General features: G+C 47.4%; 1 protein-coding gene across 1 annotated transcript in view; it reads right to left on the minus strand.

Annotated features, from left to right (window-relative positions):
• Positions 1-19,435: 19,435 nt before the first annotated feature.
• ASIC4 (acid sensing ion channel subunit family member 4) overlaps positions 19,436-20,642 on the minus strand; it is a 202,009-nt gene continuing 200,802 nt past the window's right edge. The window contains exons 9-10 of the mRNA XM_069985059.1: positions 20,514-20,621; positions 19,436-19,694 (exon numbers count right to left, since the gene is read on the minus strand). Of these exons, the coding sequence (XP_069841160.1) occupies positions 19,581-19,694; positions 20,514-20,621 (222 nt within the window). The 3' untranslated portion in view covers positions 19,436-19,580. The remainder of the gene's footprint in view (positions 19,695-20,513; positions 20,622-20,642) is intronic.

The raw sequence follows: 20,642 nt of genomic DNA on the forward strand, positions 1-20,642 counted from the left end.
GAGTAGGGGGTCCTGTATATACATGTACTGTATAGATGGAGTAGGGGGTCCTGTATATACATGTACTGTATAGATGGAGTAGGAGGTCCTGTATATACATGTACTGTATAGATGGAGTAGGGGGTCCTGTATATACATGTCCTGTATAGATGGAGTAGGGGGCCCTGTATATACATGTACTGTATAGATGGAGTAGGGGGCCCTGTATATACATGTACTGTATAGATGGAGTAGGGGGTCCTGTATATACATGTACTGTATAGATGGAGTAGGGGGCCCTGTATATATGTACTGTATAGATGGAGTAGGGGGTCCTGTATATACATGTACTGTATAGATGGAGTAGGGGGTCCTGTATATACATGTCCTGTATAGATGGAGTAGGGGGCCCTGTATATACATGTACTGTATAGATGGAGTAGGGGGCCCTGTATATACATGTACTGTATAGATGGAGTAGGGGGTCCTGTATATACATGTCCTGTATAGATGGAGTAGGGGGCCCTGTATATACATGTACTGTATAGATGGAGTAGGGGGCCCTGTATATACATGTACTGTATAGATGGAGTAGGGGGTCCTGTATATACATGTACTGTATAGATGGAGTAGGGGGTCCTGTATATACATGTACTGTATAGATGGAGTAGGGGCTCCTGTATATACATGTACTGTATAGATGGAGTAGGGGGTCCTGTATACATGTCCTGTATAGATGGAGTAGGGGGTCCTGTATACATGTACTGTATAGATGGAGTAGGGGGTCCTGTATATACATGTACTGTATAGATGGAGTAGGGGGTCTACCAGTTATTTCTGTGGATGTTGTGAGGCAGCTTCCCTAGCAACCATTGCTCCCTGTGAAAATGAAAGCAGTAATCCTATTGGTTGCTAAGGCTCCAACTGCCGTGTCTGCTGCAGCTAATTATATCACCTGTGTTTGCAGTGAGGAGATTTTCCCATTCATCTCTATGAGGCGCCTCTCTTTCCCCTCCCCCTCCCCTCCTGTACATCTGGCGGGGATGGGACCTTCGCAATAACCTTCCCGGGCACCCAATGTATCTGTGTGCCAAATTTGGGGTCAAACGGTTCAGGCGTTTGGAAGTCTATAGAGGACAGACAGACAGACAGACAGACTTTGATTTTTATGATATAGATTTGCAGAAATCTAAAGCTCCATATAATCCACACAATGAGGAGATACAGATCGATCAGCCAGAACATTACAACCACTGGTGACATGAGTAACACTGATCTATGACAGCAATGGCAGCTGTCGGGGGATATAATGGGTAACAATGGGGACTGTGACCAGCGCTGGATAGTGATGTTTAGAGGACGGGGTCAGAGCATCTCCAGAGCGGCCGGTCTTTTGGGGTCCCCAGACTGTAGTGGCCATTACCAACCAAATGTGTCCAAGGAAAAGGGACATGGGGGATAAGGCTCATTGATGTGTGTGTGTGTGGGGGGGGGGGGGGGGTGAAGGCTAGCCTGTCTGATATGATCCCTCAGAAAAGCTGCTGTAAAGCAAACTTTCTGCTGACTATGATAGAAAGGGCTATGAGGTCCAGCGGACACATCACAGGGCTATGGGGTCCGGGGGACACATCACAGGGCTATGGGGTCCGGGGGACACATAACAGGGCTATGGGGTCCGGGGACACATTACAGGGCTATGGGGTCCGGGGGGGGGGGGGGACACATCACAGGGCTATGGGGTCCGGGGGGGGGGGGGGGGGACACATCACAGGGCTATGGGGTCCGGGGGGGGGACACATCACAGGGCTATGGGGTCCGGGGGACACATCACAGGGCTATGGGGTCCGGGGGGGGGGACACATCACAGGGCTATGGGGTCCGGGGGGGGGGGGACACATCACAGGGCTATGGGGTCCGGGGGGACACATCACAGGGCTGTGGGGTCCGGGGGGACACATCACAGGGCTATGGGGTCCGGGGGGGGGGACACATCACAGGGCTATGGGGTCCGGGGGGGGGACACATCACAGGGCTATGGGGTCCGGGGGGACACATCACAGGGCTGTGGGGTCCGGGGGGACACATCACAGGGCTATGGGGTCCGGGGGACACATCACAGGGCTGTGGGGTCCGGGGGGACACATCACAGGGCTATGGGGTCCGGGGGACACATCACAGGGCTATGGGGTCCGGGGGACACATCACAGGGCTATGGGGTCCAGGGGACACATAACAGGGCTATGGGGTCCGGGGGGGGGGACACATCACAGGGCTATGGGGTCCGGGGGGGGGACACATCACAGGGCTGTGGGGTCCGGGGGGACACATCACAGGGCTGTGGGGTCCGGGGGGAAACATCACAGGGCTATGGGGTCCGGGGGACACATCACAGGGCTATGGGGTCCGGGGGACACATCACAGGGCTATGGGGTCCGGGGGACACATCACAGGGCTATGGGGTCCGGGGGACACATCACAGGGCTATGGGGTCCGGGGACACATCACAGGGCTATGGGGTGCGGGGGGGACACATCACAGGTCTATGGGGTGCGGGGGGGACACATCACAGGGCTATGGGGTGCGGGGGGGACACATCACAGGGCTATGGGGTGCGGGGGGGACACATCACAGGGCTGTGGGGTCCGGGGGACACATCACAGGTCTGTGGGGTCCGGGGGGACACATCACAGGGCTATGGGGTCCGGGGGACACATCACAGGGCTATGGGGTCCGGGGGACACATCACAGGGCTATGGGGTCCGGGGGACACATCACAGGGCTATGGGGTCCGGGGACACATCACAGGGCTATGGGGTGCGGGGGGGACACATCACAGGTCTATGGGGTGCGGGGGGGACACATCACAGGGCTATGGGGTGCGGGGGGGACACATCACAGGGCTATGGGGTGCGGGGGGGACACATTACAGGGCTGTGGGGTCCGGGGGACACATCACAGGTCTGTGGGGTCCGGGGGGACACATCACAGGGCTATGGGGTCCGGGGGACACATCACAGGGCTATGGGGTCCGGGCGACACATCACAGGGCTATGGGGTCCGGGGACACATCACAGGGCTATGGGGTCCGGGGGACACATCACAGGGCTATGGGGTCCGGGGGACACATCACAGGGCTATGGGGTCCAGGGGACACATAACAAGGCTATGGGGTCCGGGGGGGGGGGGGGGGGGGGGGGACACATCACAGGGCTATGGGGTCCGGGGGGACACATCACAGGGCTATGGGGTGCGGGGGGGACACATCACAGGGATATGGGGTGCGGGGGGGGACACATCACAGGGCTATGGGGTGCGGGGGGGACACATCACAGGGCTGTGAGGGGGGGACACATCACAGGGCTATGGTAATGGTGCAACAATAGGGGCCCTCGGATGTGCCTGCTTCCTCTACAGCCCCATAGTTATGTCCCCATCATACCCATAAGCAGAGAAGCCCCCATATAATTCCCTCTATGTAATAGGATGCAAGAAATACAATAAAAAAACTCCCACAACTTATAATGTGTCAAATTTCTGGATTTCAGGTCGTAAATAAAAACCTAATGAAATTGGACAGAGATCAGTGACCGGAAACAAAATTAATAAAGAGAGTGGAGGACTTTAATCATAAAGAAAGCTCGGCTAAATTGGTTTGGTTATTTGTGGAGCGCGTCCTATATACTGTAGGTGCAAAATTACCGTATACAGATGTAGTCAAGGGCAACTCCAGAGGACAAATGTTATATCAGAGAGCTGCGGAGTACAGGGATAGAGGAGACACCAACACCCGATTATATACAGCGGTATTATTGTATTCTCACCCATAAGAGCAATATTATAGTAGTTATTTTCTTGTATACGGGAGCAGTATTATAGTATTATAGCTGACCGACACGGTGTGGAGTTAGCGTAGGGACCCGTGTGGACCAGAGGACCTGCGCGGTGGTACACGGGGCAATATGGCTTGATCAATTCATATACAGACACACTGGTGTTGATTTTTAATACAGGCCTAGCGGCATTAGTATCAGCCATAGATGGGATGTGCAGCCGTTCCATTCTCTCCAGTTCGTGTTTTACAGTTCTCCCTCTCTGAACAGCTAGCACTCCTTTATAAGACCCACATGACCAAAATTAGCAGGATATGCCTGTGTTCACATGTCTGGACCCTATGTCTTCCCCATTCTGTGAGAGCAGCAATGGTAAGTGTAATACCATATCCATACTTGTGTCGTTTGGGGGCAGCCTTCCCCACCGGTGGTGCTGGCTGGGTTTTGGTGGGGCTTTTTGGGTCTGGTCCTGTGACATTGGGGTTGCGGGGCCGTTCCATGGCCTCCCTTCCCTGCACGTGCACGCTTTGCGGGGTTGGCGGTCGCTGACCGACACGGTGTGGAGTTAGCGTAGGGACCCGTGTGGACCAGAGGACCTGTGCGGTGGTACATGGGGCAATATGGCTTGATCAATTCATATACAGACACTCTGGTGTTGATTTTTAATATAGGCCTAGCGGCATTAGTATCAGCCATAGATGGGATGTGCAGCCGTTCCACTCTCTCCAGTTCGTGTATTATAGTAGTTATATTCCTGTATATAGGAGCAGTATTATAGTAGTTATATCCCTGTATATAGGAGCAGTATTATAGTAGTTATATTCCTGTATATAGGAGCAGTATTATAGTAGTTATATTCTTGTATATACGAGGCAGTATTATAGTAGTTATATTCCTGTATATAGGAGCAGTATTATAGTAGTTATATTCTTATATATAGGAGCAGTATTATAGTAGTTATATTCCTGTATATAGGAGCAGTGTTATAGTAGTTATATTCCTGTATATAGGAACAGTATTATAGTAGTTATTTTCTTGTATATAGGGGGCAGTATTATAGTAGTTATATTCCTGTATATAGGAACAGTATAACAGTAGTTATATTCTTGTATATAGGAGCAGTATTATAGTAGTTATATTCTTGTATATAGGGGCAGTATTATAGTAGTTATATTCCTGTATATAGGAGCAGTACTATAGTAGTTATATTCCTGTATATAGGAGCATTATTATAGTAGTTATATTCCTGTATATAGGAACAGTATTATAGTAGTTATATTCCTGTATATAGGAGCAGTATTTTAGTAGTTATATCCCTGTATATATAGGAGCAGTATTATAGCAGTTATATTCTTGTATATAGGAGCAGTATTATAGTAGTTATATTCTTGTATATAGGGAGCAGTATTATAGCAGTTATATTCTTGTATATAGGAGCAGTATTATAGTAGTTATATTCTTGTATATAGGGAGCAGTATTATAGTAGTTATATTCTTGTATATAGGAGCAGTATTATAGTAGTTATATTCTTGTATATAGGAGCAGTATTATAGTAGTGTAGACATGTCACTGGAGAAGTATTTGAGGGAAGGTACATCTCACCCAGGCTAAGGCATATGGTGAGATGGTGAATCCAGGTGAGCTCTGTCACTCAGCAGTGTTATGCTGCTGAGGGTTTTTTCCATGTTCCGGGCCTGGATTTACTGGAATGGTGGGTAGGTTGGTAGTGGGACCTGCCATTCCCCTCCCCCGGTCCAGTTCAGGTGTTACAGGCAGGTGTGCCTTGTTAAGCCTGCGGCAGGGTAAAAGCTCCACAGAGCTAGAGGGAATTGCTCTCAGCCAGGGTGAACAGCTTGCATGCTGTGGTTCCTGGGAGCAAGGAGTTATATCACTGCTGGGGCCTATTCACACTCCACGATACCGCCTATGGAAGTGACAGATAGGTGACCTGTGTTAGTAAGTGCCCAGACGGGCAAGACTTTTTTTTGTTTTGTTTTATTATCAATGCACGGTGTTGCTGTATTTATGTTGCTGGACCGTTTATGCTACAAATAAACACCAAAGCTGTTTTTAAGTCCAAGTTTGCTGCCTGAACTGTGTCCTAACACACCATCCCCTGGGAAGATCCCTACAATTGGTGCTGCGGAGCGGGCAAAACGGTTGCTAGGGGCAACGGTGTGCATCAACTTGGCTACAGCTACTCATGTCCTGGGTGAAGGCTGCTGCTTCACTCCAAAAACAGCCAAGCAACATGGAGGAGATGATGAAGCAGTTAATGCAAGTGAGTTTGCAGCAACAACAGGCTCTGACAGACGCTAACCTGCGCCATGAACAGACAATGGCTGCACAACAGAGACTTATTGAGCACCTAATAGCAAAGCAGGAGGCGTCTGCAGGTGCTAATCCCCAGCTGGTGGCAGCAGCCGCGCCAGAGACTTTGTCTGTGAAAAGAGCCGTGCAGCGTGCGCTGCAAAAGATGACTGCGGATGATGATATTGAGGCCTACTTAACTGTCTTTGAGCGGGTGGCTGAGAGAGAGAAGTTACCCTCCACTGAGTGGGCAGAAGTGATTGCGCCTTATTTAACAGGCGAACCTCAAAAGGCCTATTATGACCTCAGTGAGCAAGAGGTCAAAGACTATCCTCGGCTAAAAGCAGAGATACTCGCCCGACTAGGAGTTACTGCTGCTGTCCGTGCCCGAAGGGTCCGCAACTGGAGCTACAGTCTGGACAAGTCAGCGAGGTCCCAGATGTACGACCTGATCCATTTGGCAAGAAAGTGGTTGGAGCCAGACACCTCTACTCCTGCCCAGATCCTAGAGAGGGTCGTGATGGATCACTACCTCCGTGCCCTTCCTGCTGATCTACAACGCTGGGTGGGACAAGGCGACCCTAGGAGTGCCGACGAACTCGTCAGCCTTGTGGAGAGGTTCCAGGCGACCGAGGACTACCTCCGTGATGTTCCTGCAGCACCGTCACCTCCCCGGAGTGCCAGATCTGTGCCATCATCTGGTAAGAGACTTCCATCTATTGGGGGAGTGTGGAGGGGTTCTGATAGAGGGAAGAGCGCTCAGGAGGTAACTCAGGGGCAAAAGACTGGTGAGGGTCCCCGGTGGCTAAGTGGCCCTAAAAAGGACTCCCTGCCAAGGAGACCAGGCCCTATCCAGTGCTGGAGATGCCATGAGACGGGACATGTGTCTGCCCATTGCCCTCTTACCACTGAGCCCATGGAGTGTGACGCTAGCCGGCGTCAGTCGCTATTTGCGGAACCGTCTCTTGTTGCTGTCACTGGACTAGAGACTGAACCGCAAGTCTGCCACATTACTGTCAATGACTTCCCTGTTAAGGCGTTGCTGGACTCAGGAAGCCTTGTCACCTTGGTGCATGCCAGTCTGGTGACTGGGGACTTTGTGCCAAAAAGACATATGAGTGTGGTGTGCATACATGGCGATACAAAGGTTTACCCTATAGTACTGGCTAATGTCGGGACTGAACTAGGCACTGTACAATATGAAGTGGGGGTGGTTAAAAACCTTATGCATAATGTGATATTGGGGCGTGATTTTCCATTGTTCTGGGCTCTATGGGGAAAACAACAATCCCCTGAAAGGAGTAAGGATACCCCTAAGTCTATTGCATTACCCATGGTAAATAATAAAAATGGACAGGATGAAAATGCTTTTCCTTTGCAGGTCCTGGCTGGTGAGGAAGAGGCTCCTCCCACTGACCAGAATGTTCCCGACTTAGAGGTGTCTAGGGATAATTTTGGTACTGCACAATTACAGGACCCCACTCTCAAAAATGCGAGAGAGCAGGTCACTGTTATGAATGGGGTACCTCAGGAACCAGAAGCTGAGAAAAAATTTCCACATTTTTCTGTGACTAATGATCTCTACTATAGAGTCACTAAGATTAATGATGAGGTTGTGGAACAGCTTCTGGTGCCTAAGTCGTACCGGCGTCAGGTACTCGACATGGCCCATAATCATGTCCTTGGGGGCCACTTGGGGACAGATAAAACGCAGGAGAGAGTCCTCCAGAGGTTTTATTGGCCTGCGATTTATGCTGACATAAAAAAATACTGTGAGTCGTGCCCCACTTGTCAGCTTAGCGCCCCAGTGTCGCATTTCCGCAGCCCGTTGGTTTCGCTCCCCATCATAGAGGTACCTTTTGACCGCATTGCAATGGACTTGGTGGGTCCCATTGTAAAGTCAGCTAGGGGACACCAGTACATTCTAGTTGTGTTAGACTACGCAACCCGCTATCCTGAGGCTGTACCCCTAAGAAACACTGCGTCTAAAACAATTGCCCGTGATTTATTTTATATGTTTTCCAGAGTGGGGATCCCCAAAGAAATCTTGACCGACCAAGGTACTCCGTTTATGTCAAAGGTAATGAAGGACCTGTGCAAACTGTTTAAAATCTCACACCTACGTACCTCTGTATATCACCCACAGACGGACGGGTTAGTGGAGAGGTTTAATAAAACCCTGAAACATATGTTAAAGAAAGTAGTGGAAAAAGATGGTCGGGATTGGGATCACTTACTACCTTACCTAATGTTTGCTATTAGGGAAGTGCCCCAATCATCCACAGGGTTCTCTCCCTTCGAATTAGTCTATGGTCGTCACCCTAGGGGTTTGTTGGATATAGCGAAAGAGACATGGGAAAGTGAGTCCACCCCATACAAGAGTGTTATAGAGCATGTAGCACAAATGCAGGACTGTATAGCCACTGTAATGCCCCTAGTAAGGGAACACCTCCAGAGGGCGCAAGAGGGCCAAAGTAGAATTTACAATCGTTCTGCGAGAATCAGGACATTTAGCCCTGGTGACCGGGTACTCATACTTGTTCCCACAGTAGAAAGCAAATTCTTAGCAAAGTGGCAAGGTCCCTATGAAATTGTAGAGAAGATCAGTGAGGTCAACTACAAGGTACACCAACCAGGTAGAAGGAAGCCTTTCCAAGTTTATCACATAAACTTGATCAAGCCCTGGAAAGACAGGGAATCCTTGGTGGCGACAAAGCCTGTTGGTCATCTGTCCCCACCAATCCCTCCGGTCAGGATTGGTGACACCCTGTCAGTATCCCAGAAGCAGGAAGCTAAGGAGTTCCTGCAGAGAAATAAAGACAAGTTTTCTGACCTCCCAGGGCGTACGCATCTCATTAGTCATCATATTGAAACTGAGCCTAGAAGCAGAGTAAACCTTAAGCCCTATAGGATACCAGAAGCACGGAGGGAGGCGGTATCATCTGAGGTAAAACGTATGCTTGACCTAGGAGTCATTGAGGTGTCCCAGAGCGAGTGGTCCAGCCCGATTGTGTTAATCCCAAAGCCCAATGGAACTTGGAGGTTCTGTAATGATTTTAGAAAGTTAAATGAGATCTCCAAGTTCGATGCCTACCCCATGCCCAGGGTAGATGAGTTGATCGAAAGGATGGGTAATGCTAGGTACATAACTACCCTCGATCTCACTAAGGGCTACTGGCAGATCCCCCTCACTCCTAAGGCTAGAGAGAAGACCGCATTCTCCACCCCTGATGGGCTCTTCCAATATGTAGTGATGCCATTCGGGTTACATGGAGCCCCTGCCACTTTTCAGAGGTTGATGGACTTGATCCTGCGACCACATCGGGACTACTCTGCTGCCTACCTCGATGATGTGGTCATTTTTAGCCCTGATTGGGAAAGTCACCTCTGTAAGGTCCAGGCGGTGTTAGATGCCATAAGTGATGCGGGGTTAACCATCAATGCAGAGAAGTGTGCACTAGCCTTAGAGGAGGCCAAATACCTGGGATACATTATTGGGAGGGGGTTAGTGAAACCACAACTGAATAAAATTGAGGCAATACAGAATTGGCCCAAACCCCTCACAAAGAAACAGGTCAGAGCTTTCCTGGGTATTACGGGCTATTACCGTAGGTTTGTGCCAAACTTTGCCACAGTTGCAGCCCCGCTAACTGACCTGACAAAGGGTGCGAAGTCCGCAATGGTGACATGGACTCCAGAGGCCGAGAAGGCTTTTCAAAGCCTTAAATCTGCCTTGTGTCAACAACCTGTACTAGTTACCCCTGACTTTAGGCAAGAATTTCTGGTCCAGACAGATGCCTCCAACACAGGGTTAGGTGCCGTCCTCTCACAGGTCGTGAATGACGAGGAGCATCCAGTGATGTACTTAAGCAGGAAGCTATCCCCGGCCGAGAAAAACTACGCCATTGTTGAGCGAGAGTGTCTGGCAGTGAAATGGGCCCTAGAGTCCCTGAGGTACTACCTGCTAGGCAGAAAATTTAAGCTAGTGACCGACCATGCCCCCCTAACATGGATGAAGGTTAACAAGGAGAAAAATGCGAGGGTAACTAGATGGTTTCTGTCCCTCCAAAACTTTAATTTCACGGTGGAACACAGGCCAGGAAAGTTACAGGCAAATGCTGATGCCCTATCAAGGGTACACTGTCTGTGGGGACAGAATGCTCAGCCCTCCGGTCTGAAAAAGAGGGGGGGGATATGTAGACATGTCACTGGAGAAGTATTTGAGGGAAGGTACATCTCACCCAGGCTAAGGCATATGGTGAGATGGTGAATCCAGGTGAGCTCTGTCACTCAGCAGTGTTATGCTGCTGAGGGTTTTTTCCATGTTCCGGGCCTGGATTTACTGGAATGGTGGGTAGGTTGGTAGTGGGACCTGCCATTCCCCTCCCCCGGTCCAGTTCAGGTGTTACAGGCAGGTGTGCCTTGTTAAGCCTGCGGCAGGGTAAAAGCTCCACAGAGCTAGAGGGAATTGCTCTCAGCCAGGGTGAACAGCCTGCATGCTGTGGTTCCTGGGAGCAAGGAGTTATATCACTGCTGGGGCCTATTCACACTCCACGATACCGCCTATGGAAGTGACAGATAGGTGACCTGTGTTAGTAAGTGCCCAGACGGGCAAGACTTTTTTTTGTTTTGTTTTATTATCAATGCACGGTGTTGCTGTATTTATGTTGCTGGACCGTTTATGCTACAAATAAACACCAAAGCTGTTTTTAAGTCCAAGTTTGCTGCCTGAACTGTGTCCTAACACACCATCCCCTGGGAAGATCCCTACAGTAGTTATATTCCTGTATATAGGAGCAGTATTATAGTAGTTATATTCTTGTATATAGGGAGCAGTATTATAGTAGTTATGGTTCAGGGAAGAAAAAGAGTGCTGCACCTCACACCTATGGCTATGATACTATGATACTAGTACCTCTCGGCTGCATAAAAAACATCAGAATTCTGTATTTGAATTGATCAAGCCACACTGCCCCATGTACCGCATGCAGGTATCTGATACACATGGGTCCCTACACTAAGTCCCACTGTACCGGTCAGCGAACCCCCCCCCCCCCCCCCCCCCGCAGTTTTGCACAGTCGGGGAGTGGAGGCCATGGAACGGCCCTGCAACCCCCATGCCACAGGACCAGACCCAAAATTGCCACACCAAAACCCAGCCAGCACCACTGGCGGAGGAAGCTGCCCCCAAACAGCACAAGTCTGGATAAGGTATTGCACTCACCATAGCTATCAAAGACCCTCCTGTCTGTCCCATTCTATCTTTGATAGCTATGGTGAGTGCAATACCTTATCCAGACTTGTGCTGTTTGGGGGCAGCTTCCTCCGCCGGTGGTGCTGGCTGGGTGTTGTTTTTTTTAAAATAGGCTAGCGGCATTAGTATCAGCCATAGATGGGATGTGCAGCCGCTCTGTTCTCTCCATGTCGTGTATTATAGTAGTTATATTCTTGTATATAGGAGCAGTATTATAGTAGTTATATCCCTGTATATAGGAGCAGTATTATAGTAGTTATTTTCCTGTATATAAGGAGCAGTATTATAATAGTAATATTCCTGTATATAGGAGCAGTATTATAGTCGTTATAGTCTTGTATATAGGGGCAGTATTATAGTGGATATATTCTATTTACCATAGTGTTGCCGCCTGCAGTGCTGAGTTATACCCCCGGACAGCAGACATGTAATGACCTTGTGTAGGTGATATCGCTTCACATCCAAGAATCTGAAATACGATCTTTTGATGGATGACCTGAAACCCTGCAGCGTTTCTATCATACATTCGCTCCGGCGTTCTCCAGGCCGCTGCCATTGCTTTGATAAGTTTCCACATTCTGTATGTTTGGCAGAAATTCCATTTTTTTTTTTCATGTAGATAATTTTTTATTGCTCGCCAGCTGTAGCCAGATTGGAAGGCTGAGATTTGTTGCTGTATCTTGTCTGCGGTGATAAAATATTCATCACTATTTCAAGAAGTTGCTGATTCTGTGGCAGCTCCAGGTGCCAGAAATATTTGGAGGGGAATTTATCAGGGACAACGTGGTACATTGCTGCGATGAGACTGGACAATTGCTATAATAGAGTATTGGGGGGGGGGGGGGGGGGGGTCCTCGTTCTGTCTCCGGAGTATCCATCAATGACTCTGGTGGGGGAGGGGAGACATTATTGGAGACGGGCTCTGTAATATGACTATATACCTTGAATAGCTGTAGATTCCTGCATACATATGTATGACCACTTCGCAGATCGTGCATTTTTTTCATTGGGGCACCTGTGGAAGTCAGTAGAGACCGGCACACATGATATGGGTGACCAGAACGGTTACACATGAAGTATAGAAACAACTTTACCCTTTTGACTAGAGTTTTCTGAGTTTTCTTTCTAATGTTCTTCTCTGCTCAGTCATAGTCTCCGCTCAGTCTCTGCTCAGTCTCCGCTCAATCCATCTCCGCTCAGTCTCTGCTCAGTCACAGTCTCCGCTCAGTCTCTGCTCAGTCACAGTCTCTTCTCAGTCAGTCTCTGCTCAGTCACAGTCTCCGCTCAATCAGTCTCTGCTCAGTCACAGTCTTCGCTCAGTCACAGTCTCTACTCAGTCACAGTCTTCGCTCAGTCACAGTTTCTACTCTGTCACAGTCTCTGCGCCATCACAGTCTCCGCTCAATCATTCTCTGCTCAGTCACAGTCTTTGCTCACAGTCTCTTCTCAGTCACAGTCTCTTTTCAGTCACAGTTTCTACTCAGTCACAGTCTTCGCTCACTCATAGTCTTCACTCAGTCATAGTCTCCGCTCTGGCACACCCACCCTGCCCACCTCTTCATCTATATACATATATATGGAGCTATATTTAGTATAAAGGCAGGAGATTGGTAGCCAGGGACGGAGAATGTGTCAGTTCTGGGCTTTTACGTCTTGAGAATTCGCAGGTGTCGTCGTTATCTTGTTGGATATTATAATGGCAGCAGACGGCGGGCACATCCGCTGGCATCTTCCCAGCGGCGGTCTGATGTGACAGGTGCCCTCCAGTCTCTCATGCTTCAGATCTGCCATCAGGAACCCTTCAGCACATCCTGAGTCGGCCATACCGTCACCATATGTGCCTTCTGGCTCATGTCCCGTATGCCATCAGCGATTTGTTCAGCTGGCGCCGGAGCTTTGTATGTACCCAGGAGGCGTCTGCTCTGTCTGCAGCTCCGTTACTATAAGAGACCCCGACAGGACGGGTCAGAGTAGACACCGTACATCATAGCGGAGTGCAGACCCCGGTGGGTGCACAGGGCCTTAGATCTTCTGCTCCACCCGTTATTCCCTTCTACCTCCGCTATGTTCAGGACAGCCTCCACGAGATGGACAATGAGTGATCAGAAAAAAGACCCCTTCAATCGTATATAAGGACAAGGTGACCACCATTCTGTGTTTATGTGGAATGTAGATTGTGAGCCCCATTGGGGACGGAGTCTACAGCTTGGACCCCGCAGATCCTGGTTTTCAAGATCACTTACTATTTAAATAAATGGGGCACACCGGAAACTCTGATATTGTTCTAGTTCCCATTTATATTAGTGGCAGTATATGAGCAGGGATGTCAGGTCTAACACTGCCTGCGGCCTAACGGTGAGCTGTAAAAGAAGCTGGCATCGGATACTGGCACAGGCAGTGGGGTGACATCATCACACACCCTACCTGTGCCAAGTGCGTCCTGCCGGTGGAGGGGCTGGGAACAGTAAGTTCAGCCCATTTACCTACAGGGGAGAAGGAAACCACCATGTGCTGCACTAATAGGGGGGACTAGTTACTATGTGGGACACTAGTGGGGGAGTAGATACTTTGTGGGGCACTAGTGGGGTAAGTAGTTGCTATGTGGGGCACTAATGGGGGAGTAGTTACTATGTGAGACACTAGTCAGGGAGTAGTTACTATGGGACACTAGTGGGGGGAGTAGTAACTATGTGGGGCACTAGTGGGGGAGTAGTTACTATGTGGAACACTAGTGGGGGGGAGTAGTTACTATGTGTGACACTAGTGGGGGGAGTAGTTACTATGTGGGACACTAGTGGGGGGAGTAGTTACTATGTGGGACACTAGTGGGGGAGGTAGTTACTATGTGGGGCACTAGTGGGTGGAGTAGTTATTATGTAGGGCACTAATGGGGGGAGTAGTTACTATGGGACACTAGTGGGGGGAGAAGTTACTATGTGGGACACTAGTGGGGGGGAGTAGTTACTATGTGGGACACTAGTGGGGGAATAGTTACTATGTGGGACACTAGTGGGGGGAGTAGTTACTATGTGGGACACTAGTGGGGGAGGTAGTTACTATGTGGGGCACTAGTGAGGGGGAGTAGTTACTTTGTGGTACACTAGTGGGGGGAGTAGTTACTATGGGACACTAGTGGGGGGAGTAGTTACTATGTGGGACACTAGTGGGGGGGAGTAGTTACTATGTGGGACACTAGTGGGGGGAGTAGTTACTATGTGGGACACTAGTGGGGGAGGTAGTTACTATGTGGGGCACTAGTGAGGGGGAGTAGTTACTTTGTGGTACACTAGTGGGGGGAGTAGTTACTATGTGGGGCACTAGTGGGGGGAGTAGTTACTATGGGACACTAGTGGGGGGAGTAGTTACTATGGGACACTAGTGGGGGGAGTAGTTACTATGTGGGACACTAGTGGGGGGGGAGTAGTTACTATGTGGGACACTAGTGGGGGGGGAGTAGTTACTATGTGGGACACTAGTGGGGGGAGTAGTTACTATGTGGGACACTAGTGGGGGAGGTAGTTACTATGTGGGGCACTAGTGAGGGGGAGTAGTTACTATGTGGGACACTAGTGGGGGAGGTAGTTACTATGTGTGACACTAGTGGGGGGAGTAGTTACTATGTGGTACACTAGTGGGGGAGTAGTTACTATGTGGGGCACTAGTGGGGGGAGTAGTTACTATGTGGGACACTAGTAGGGGAGGTAGTTACTATGTGTGACACTAGTGGGGGGAGTAGTTACTATGTGGGGCATTAATGGGGGAATAGTTACTATGTGGGGGAGGTAGTTACTATGTGGGGCACTAGTGGGGGTGGTAGTTACTATATGGGGCACTAGTGGGTAGAGTAGTTACTATGTGGGGCACTAATGGGGAGGTAGTTACTATGTGGGGCACTAGTGGGGGAAGTAGTTACTATGTGGGGGGCTGACTGCTGTATGGCACACTAATATTGGATTACCTATGTAGGGGAAATAATGGCGGAAAGTTTCTTAGGCCATTCCATTTGGCGGAAAGTTTCTTAGGCCGTTCCATTTGGCGGAAAGTTTCTTAGGCCGTTCCATTTGGCGGAATGTTTCCTAGGTCATTCCATTTGGCGGAAGGTTTCTTAGGTAATTTCATGTAGAGGAATGTTTCTTAGGCCATTCCATTTGTCGGAATGTTTCTTAGGCCATTCCATGTGGCGAAATGTTTTTTAAGCTATTCCATTTGGTGGAATGTTTCTTAGGATATTCCATGTGAAGGAATGTCTTTTTTGACATTCTATTTGGCATTTCCATTAGGACACTGGTACATGCATCAGGGGTGGTACATGCGTCAGTGACATGGACAGCGCTCTGACAGTGTCAAGAATGCAGCACGCACGCTTCAATAAATATTAAGGTTGGCCATGACTTTGTCCAATTTTGTCGACAAAAAACAAATCACCATAGGAAACGGCAACACTTAAAAATACTTTTTATTTTATCATCTTAACATTAAAATATTGTACAATCAAAACAAAGTCTTTGCCCCCAAACCCAGTCATTACATGGGACCGGACAGACGCACCACTCCAAGGATGACTGAGATCCACCAGCTTACGCCAAGTCACGTCCAAGATATTAGTCTAGACCTCACTTGTAATGGAGCAAAAAAAAAAAAGAATATATACAGCGCCACCGCCGTCCATAGGCTGTGCCAAGTATAGCAACCCAACTTATTGAATGCAATACCACACGCAACCTGTGGACAGGTGAGGCGCTGTGTTAGGATGAAAGCAGACATGTTTTTCTCTTGTTATTTTTTGGATACACGGGCTACTAGAATAATGGGGTCTTGCTACCATTTTCGTCCATTTTGACAATCATCCCTGTAAAATACAGTAGTTTCTGAGCCAGGTTCTAGCCAGAAGTGACATGTGGCATGAAGGGGTATGTATCATCGGCCAACTATGGGACCCATGGTTGGAGTAGCGGAACAGCTTATCATGGACCCATCCCCATTTCCCAGGAAGGGCTCTTTTGTGTACAGTCTTGGTCAGGGAGGGGTAACCCGGATCTAGGGTAACACTGTCCGTCTGCATGGGGTGAGAGTGGAGAGGAGGGGAGCAGTAGACCCTCCTGTGCTGGGATATATAGAGGTATAGGCCTGGGGAGGGGGACACATTTAATAGAGAAGCTCTCGTGAATGGAACGAAAAATATAAATATATAAATAATTCTTTTATAGATGATTTTTTTTTTAATAAATAATTTAAGATAAATATATTTGTAGTGATTGTATTTGGGATTTGATACCTGGTCTACTGGACATAACCAAGTATGGCCGCCTGTCCCACCCATCTCTAAGAACTTGGGATCTGGTTCATATCTCCTCTTCGTAGGATAACCAGGCACTTGTTCAATAGTCTAGACTGATTCTGTAAAATTTCTTAAAGAATTCTGTATAGCCTTGTGGAAACTTATCTTACCAGCCGAACTCACATATGTTACCAGCCGAACTCACATATGTTACTACAGAACTCACATATGTAACCAGCCTCATCATGCTTTGATTTATTTAAGGTCTCTAACTTTGTTCTCCATCTGTACATAGGGGTCCCACTATAAAACTTGTTAAGGGGCCCCGCTACATTGACATTCAAGTAACTTTTGTGGAGATGATACCCAATTGGCTTCTATGCCTATGAGTTATGTCCATGCCCACCGTCTAGTACGTATGTATCCACTATTGTCATCACTGCTTTCATTGTCTTTTGAAGATCCTCTATCAATACCTTTACTGACTTACCCTCTAATATCCGATCCCCCCACTATTGCCTGTGTCTTTAGTTCGTAGCATTGATATTCTTGACTCTTCCACGTGTGCGCTCCACCGATGGTAATATGTACAGTGTTCTCTCCATACTGAGCTCTCGCTCTCTTCATTATTGTACCACCTATTTCTGTAGAACGTGACTCCTTTACCCTCTTGACCTATTAGTCTATATTCTAACCATCAATACCTATATCTTCAGGGTATCCTAGGAGTACTAACTATTTACTAATCCATCTTCTGTATAAAACTCTACTCAGAGTGAGTGCTCTACTAATGGTTGTATCTCCATTACAAGTCCACTTTTTAATACATAACCTACAAGGGCTGTCTCTAAAGTGCTTGTCCTCTGCCAGTTTCTCAGACTTTAGTATCTTTACCTTCTGTATGGGACCAGTGTGCGAAACTAGTTGGCATGATCTTATGTACCCTAACTTTAGTGTTGTATCCATTGAACCATAGCCCTATTGTTAGCATAGGTCGCCCATCAGATCTTCTATATTCCATCTGGGATCCTTCTAGCTATTGCTTTACCTTTTCGTCCACTCGTTATAGTACAAACTGGTATTCCATTAATGGTCATATACCCTATGTAACCAATTCATATTGTATATATGCCCTTTGCTGCACTTATGGTCCTCAGTGTAGGGCCTATGGATCCTATAAATATAAATATAAAGCCTTTATGGGTTCTGCGATCCCTTACACATCTTATTTACCTGAAGACTTCTCCATTTTCGAGATTCTTACATACAATATCTGAATGTCCCTTTTAATGAACATCTAAGGCCCTTAACATTAGAAACTATGGATCTTTACAGGACCTTTAAGACCTATTTTAGTAACTTAAAGATGTCCCACCAATGTATGAGCCTTATCAGGTCCTTCCACCTTCTAAGCACTTTATCTGTAGTATTCTGTAGCAGGACCTGACCAACCTTACCATCTTCAGAAAGATTTCAAGATTTTCTATGTAAATCCGCACATTTGGAGACAGTCGAACCATGGGCCGAGCTGAAATATAAGTTTATACTAAATTTGCGGACATAATAGGAAGATGGTCACCACCAATAACATGTAAGGTCTTGCCTGGCAAAGCTTGGGATGCAATCAGGATGTGAGGAACTATGTTGTTTATTAGAACTGAACTCAGGTGGACATGCGAACTAGGAGGTAAACTCAGATGGTCCTGCAGGTAAAAGAACTGGACTCAGGTGGACCTACAAAAAAAGAACTGGGCTAGATAGAGCTCCAAAGAAAAAACTAGAGTAGATGGTCTTACAAAGCTGAACTAAATGGCCCTACAAAGAAAGACCTAGACTTAGATGGCCCTACAAAGAAAGAACTGGACTAGATGGCCCTACAAAGAAAGAACTAGACTCACATGGTCCTACAAAGAAAACACTGGACTAAATGGCCCTACAAAAAAGAATTGGACTGTATAGCCCTACAAAGAAAGAAGTGGACTAGATGGTCCTACAAAGAAGGAACTGGACTCATATGGTCCTACAAACAACTTAACTTAGATGATCATAGAAAGAAACACCTGGACTTAGATGGTCCTACAAAAAAGAACTGGCCTAGATGGTCCTAAAAAGAAAGAACTGGACTTGTATGGTTTTACAAAAAATAAATGGACTAGATGATCCTACAAAGAAAGAACTGGACTTCATTGAAAGGAAGAACTAGACTTAGTCCTAGAAAGAAAGATCACATTTAAGGCTGAGAATGCTGCTGTAAGTTTGAAGAACTATGAAAGTTGACGGAGTATATTAAGGAGTCGGTGTGCTTTATGTGTAGACAATCGGTATGTTACATCTGTTTAGTCATTGTGCCTGGGTTTTGCACTATATAAAATGAGTATAAATATTAATAAACACCAGATGATTTGGTGACTGTGCTGCTTGGAGAAGTCTATCTACAAACCATCACACTCTGACACCAGTTGGGATCCGTAAGTCTATAACATTGTCCTAACCATACATTGAGTACATTGTCTGGTGCCTTCTAAACCTGCTTTACTGTTACTGACTCATCAATGGTTTCGGCCAGTCCTCTGTGAGAGATGTTGATGGATGAAGAGTGGAAACTCAAGTAAAGAAGACTGGATCTGAAGCCAGCGCTATAGTTTTAATGATAACCCACCCAACTCTGTAGAGGAACGAAGTCTACTGATTGGAGTAAAGATGTCCTGGATATCTGCAGGTGCTATGTCTCACCCACATCAGAGGCTCAATCTTCATGTATTACATAAGTACTTGAAAATTCCAGTTCATCCAAATGTAGGTGTTAGGGTTAGTTCCCGATTCCTTCAGAGTCTTTAAGAGGCAGGGTAGGAGTCATACATAATGTTTTTGCCTCTGTCGAAAGAAAGTAAAGTTGGTTCAGGTGGGTATAACCCCACCATTATGTGTCTAGCAGGCAAAGTCCTCAAATACACCATGGTGTGTGTAGTGTCGATGATGGTTGGGGAGCATCGTGGTGGAGTAAGCTCCTTCTGGATGTCGTCCAGGAGCCTCAGAGGTGCTCTAAAGCAATAGAAAAAGTCAGGTTAGTTAGTAGTTTGTTTATGCACAACACCATATGTAAACCAGCACCGATCTCCGAGATCAGCACTTATTTACAGATTGGCTCCGGCCTTCTAATATGGTTCAAGCAACCAAGTGACAATGTAGCAACCTACTAGCTAATCAATCAGCTAAATACCACCTGACCATCCAACAGCCAACTATTGTACCTACCAACTAACAAGCACAACTGATTAAGCCTTTTGAATGCTCTGTAAATGAGATGAGCACTAATTTACAGATGGGCATGGGTCCTCTAATACAGTTCAGGCAACCAAGTGACATTATAACAACCAACCACTGTTAAAAGCTAATCAATCAATCAATCAACCAACCAAACAGTGGACCTACCAACCAAACAATCCACCAAAGGTCAACCATTGAACCAGCCGACCACCTGACCATCCAACCAATCATCCAACCAGCCAACTATTGCATCTACTAACTAACTAGCCAACTAATCAGTCAATCGATCATCCAACCAACAACCCAATTAGCCAGTCCATTACCCAACCAACCAACAAACCAATCTGCCTCTGTAGTTTTGTACTAATTTAAAGCAAGGTCAAATACTGCCACAATAATCGAAAAGAAAGAAAGAGAATATTAGTAAAGATTTATTAGGGCAACCCATGCTGTATGTGGGCCTGTTTTTTAATTGTAACAACTTCTTGGCTTTCCTATACAGTTCCCCACATTGTGAGTCAACCACATAGTAACTTTAATATATCCCCCATGTTTTCATGTTACTCCTTTTCCTTCCAGACAAAGCCTCCATACCTGGTCATTCAAGTCATCCATGGCAAGCGTGGAAATGTTGTTCTCTTTTGGCTTTCTGGTGGGGGGTGGTTTTCTTCTAAACAATTTGTTCACTTTATCACGTATCAGCTAAAGAGTAGAAGATACAAG

The sequence above is a fragment of the Dendropsophus ebraccatus genome, chromosome 9 (assembly GCF_027789765.1).
Source record: "Dendropsophus ebraccatus isolate aDenEbr1 chromosome 9, aDenEbr1.pat, whole genome shotgun sequence".
Lineage (NCBI taxonomy): Eukaryota > Metazoa > Chordata > Amphibia > Anura > Hylidae > Dendropsophus > Dendropsophus ebraccatus.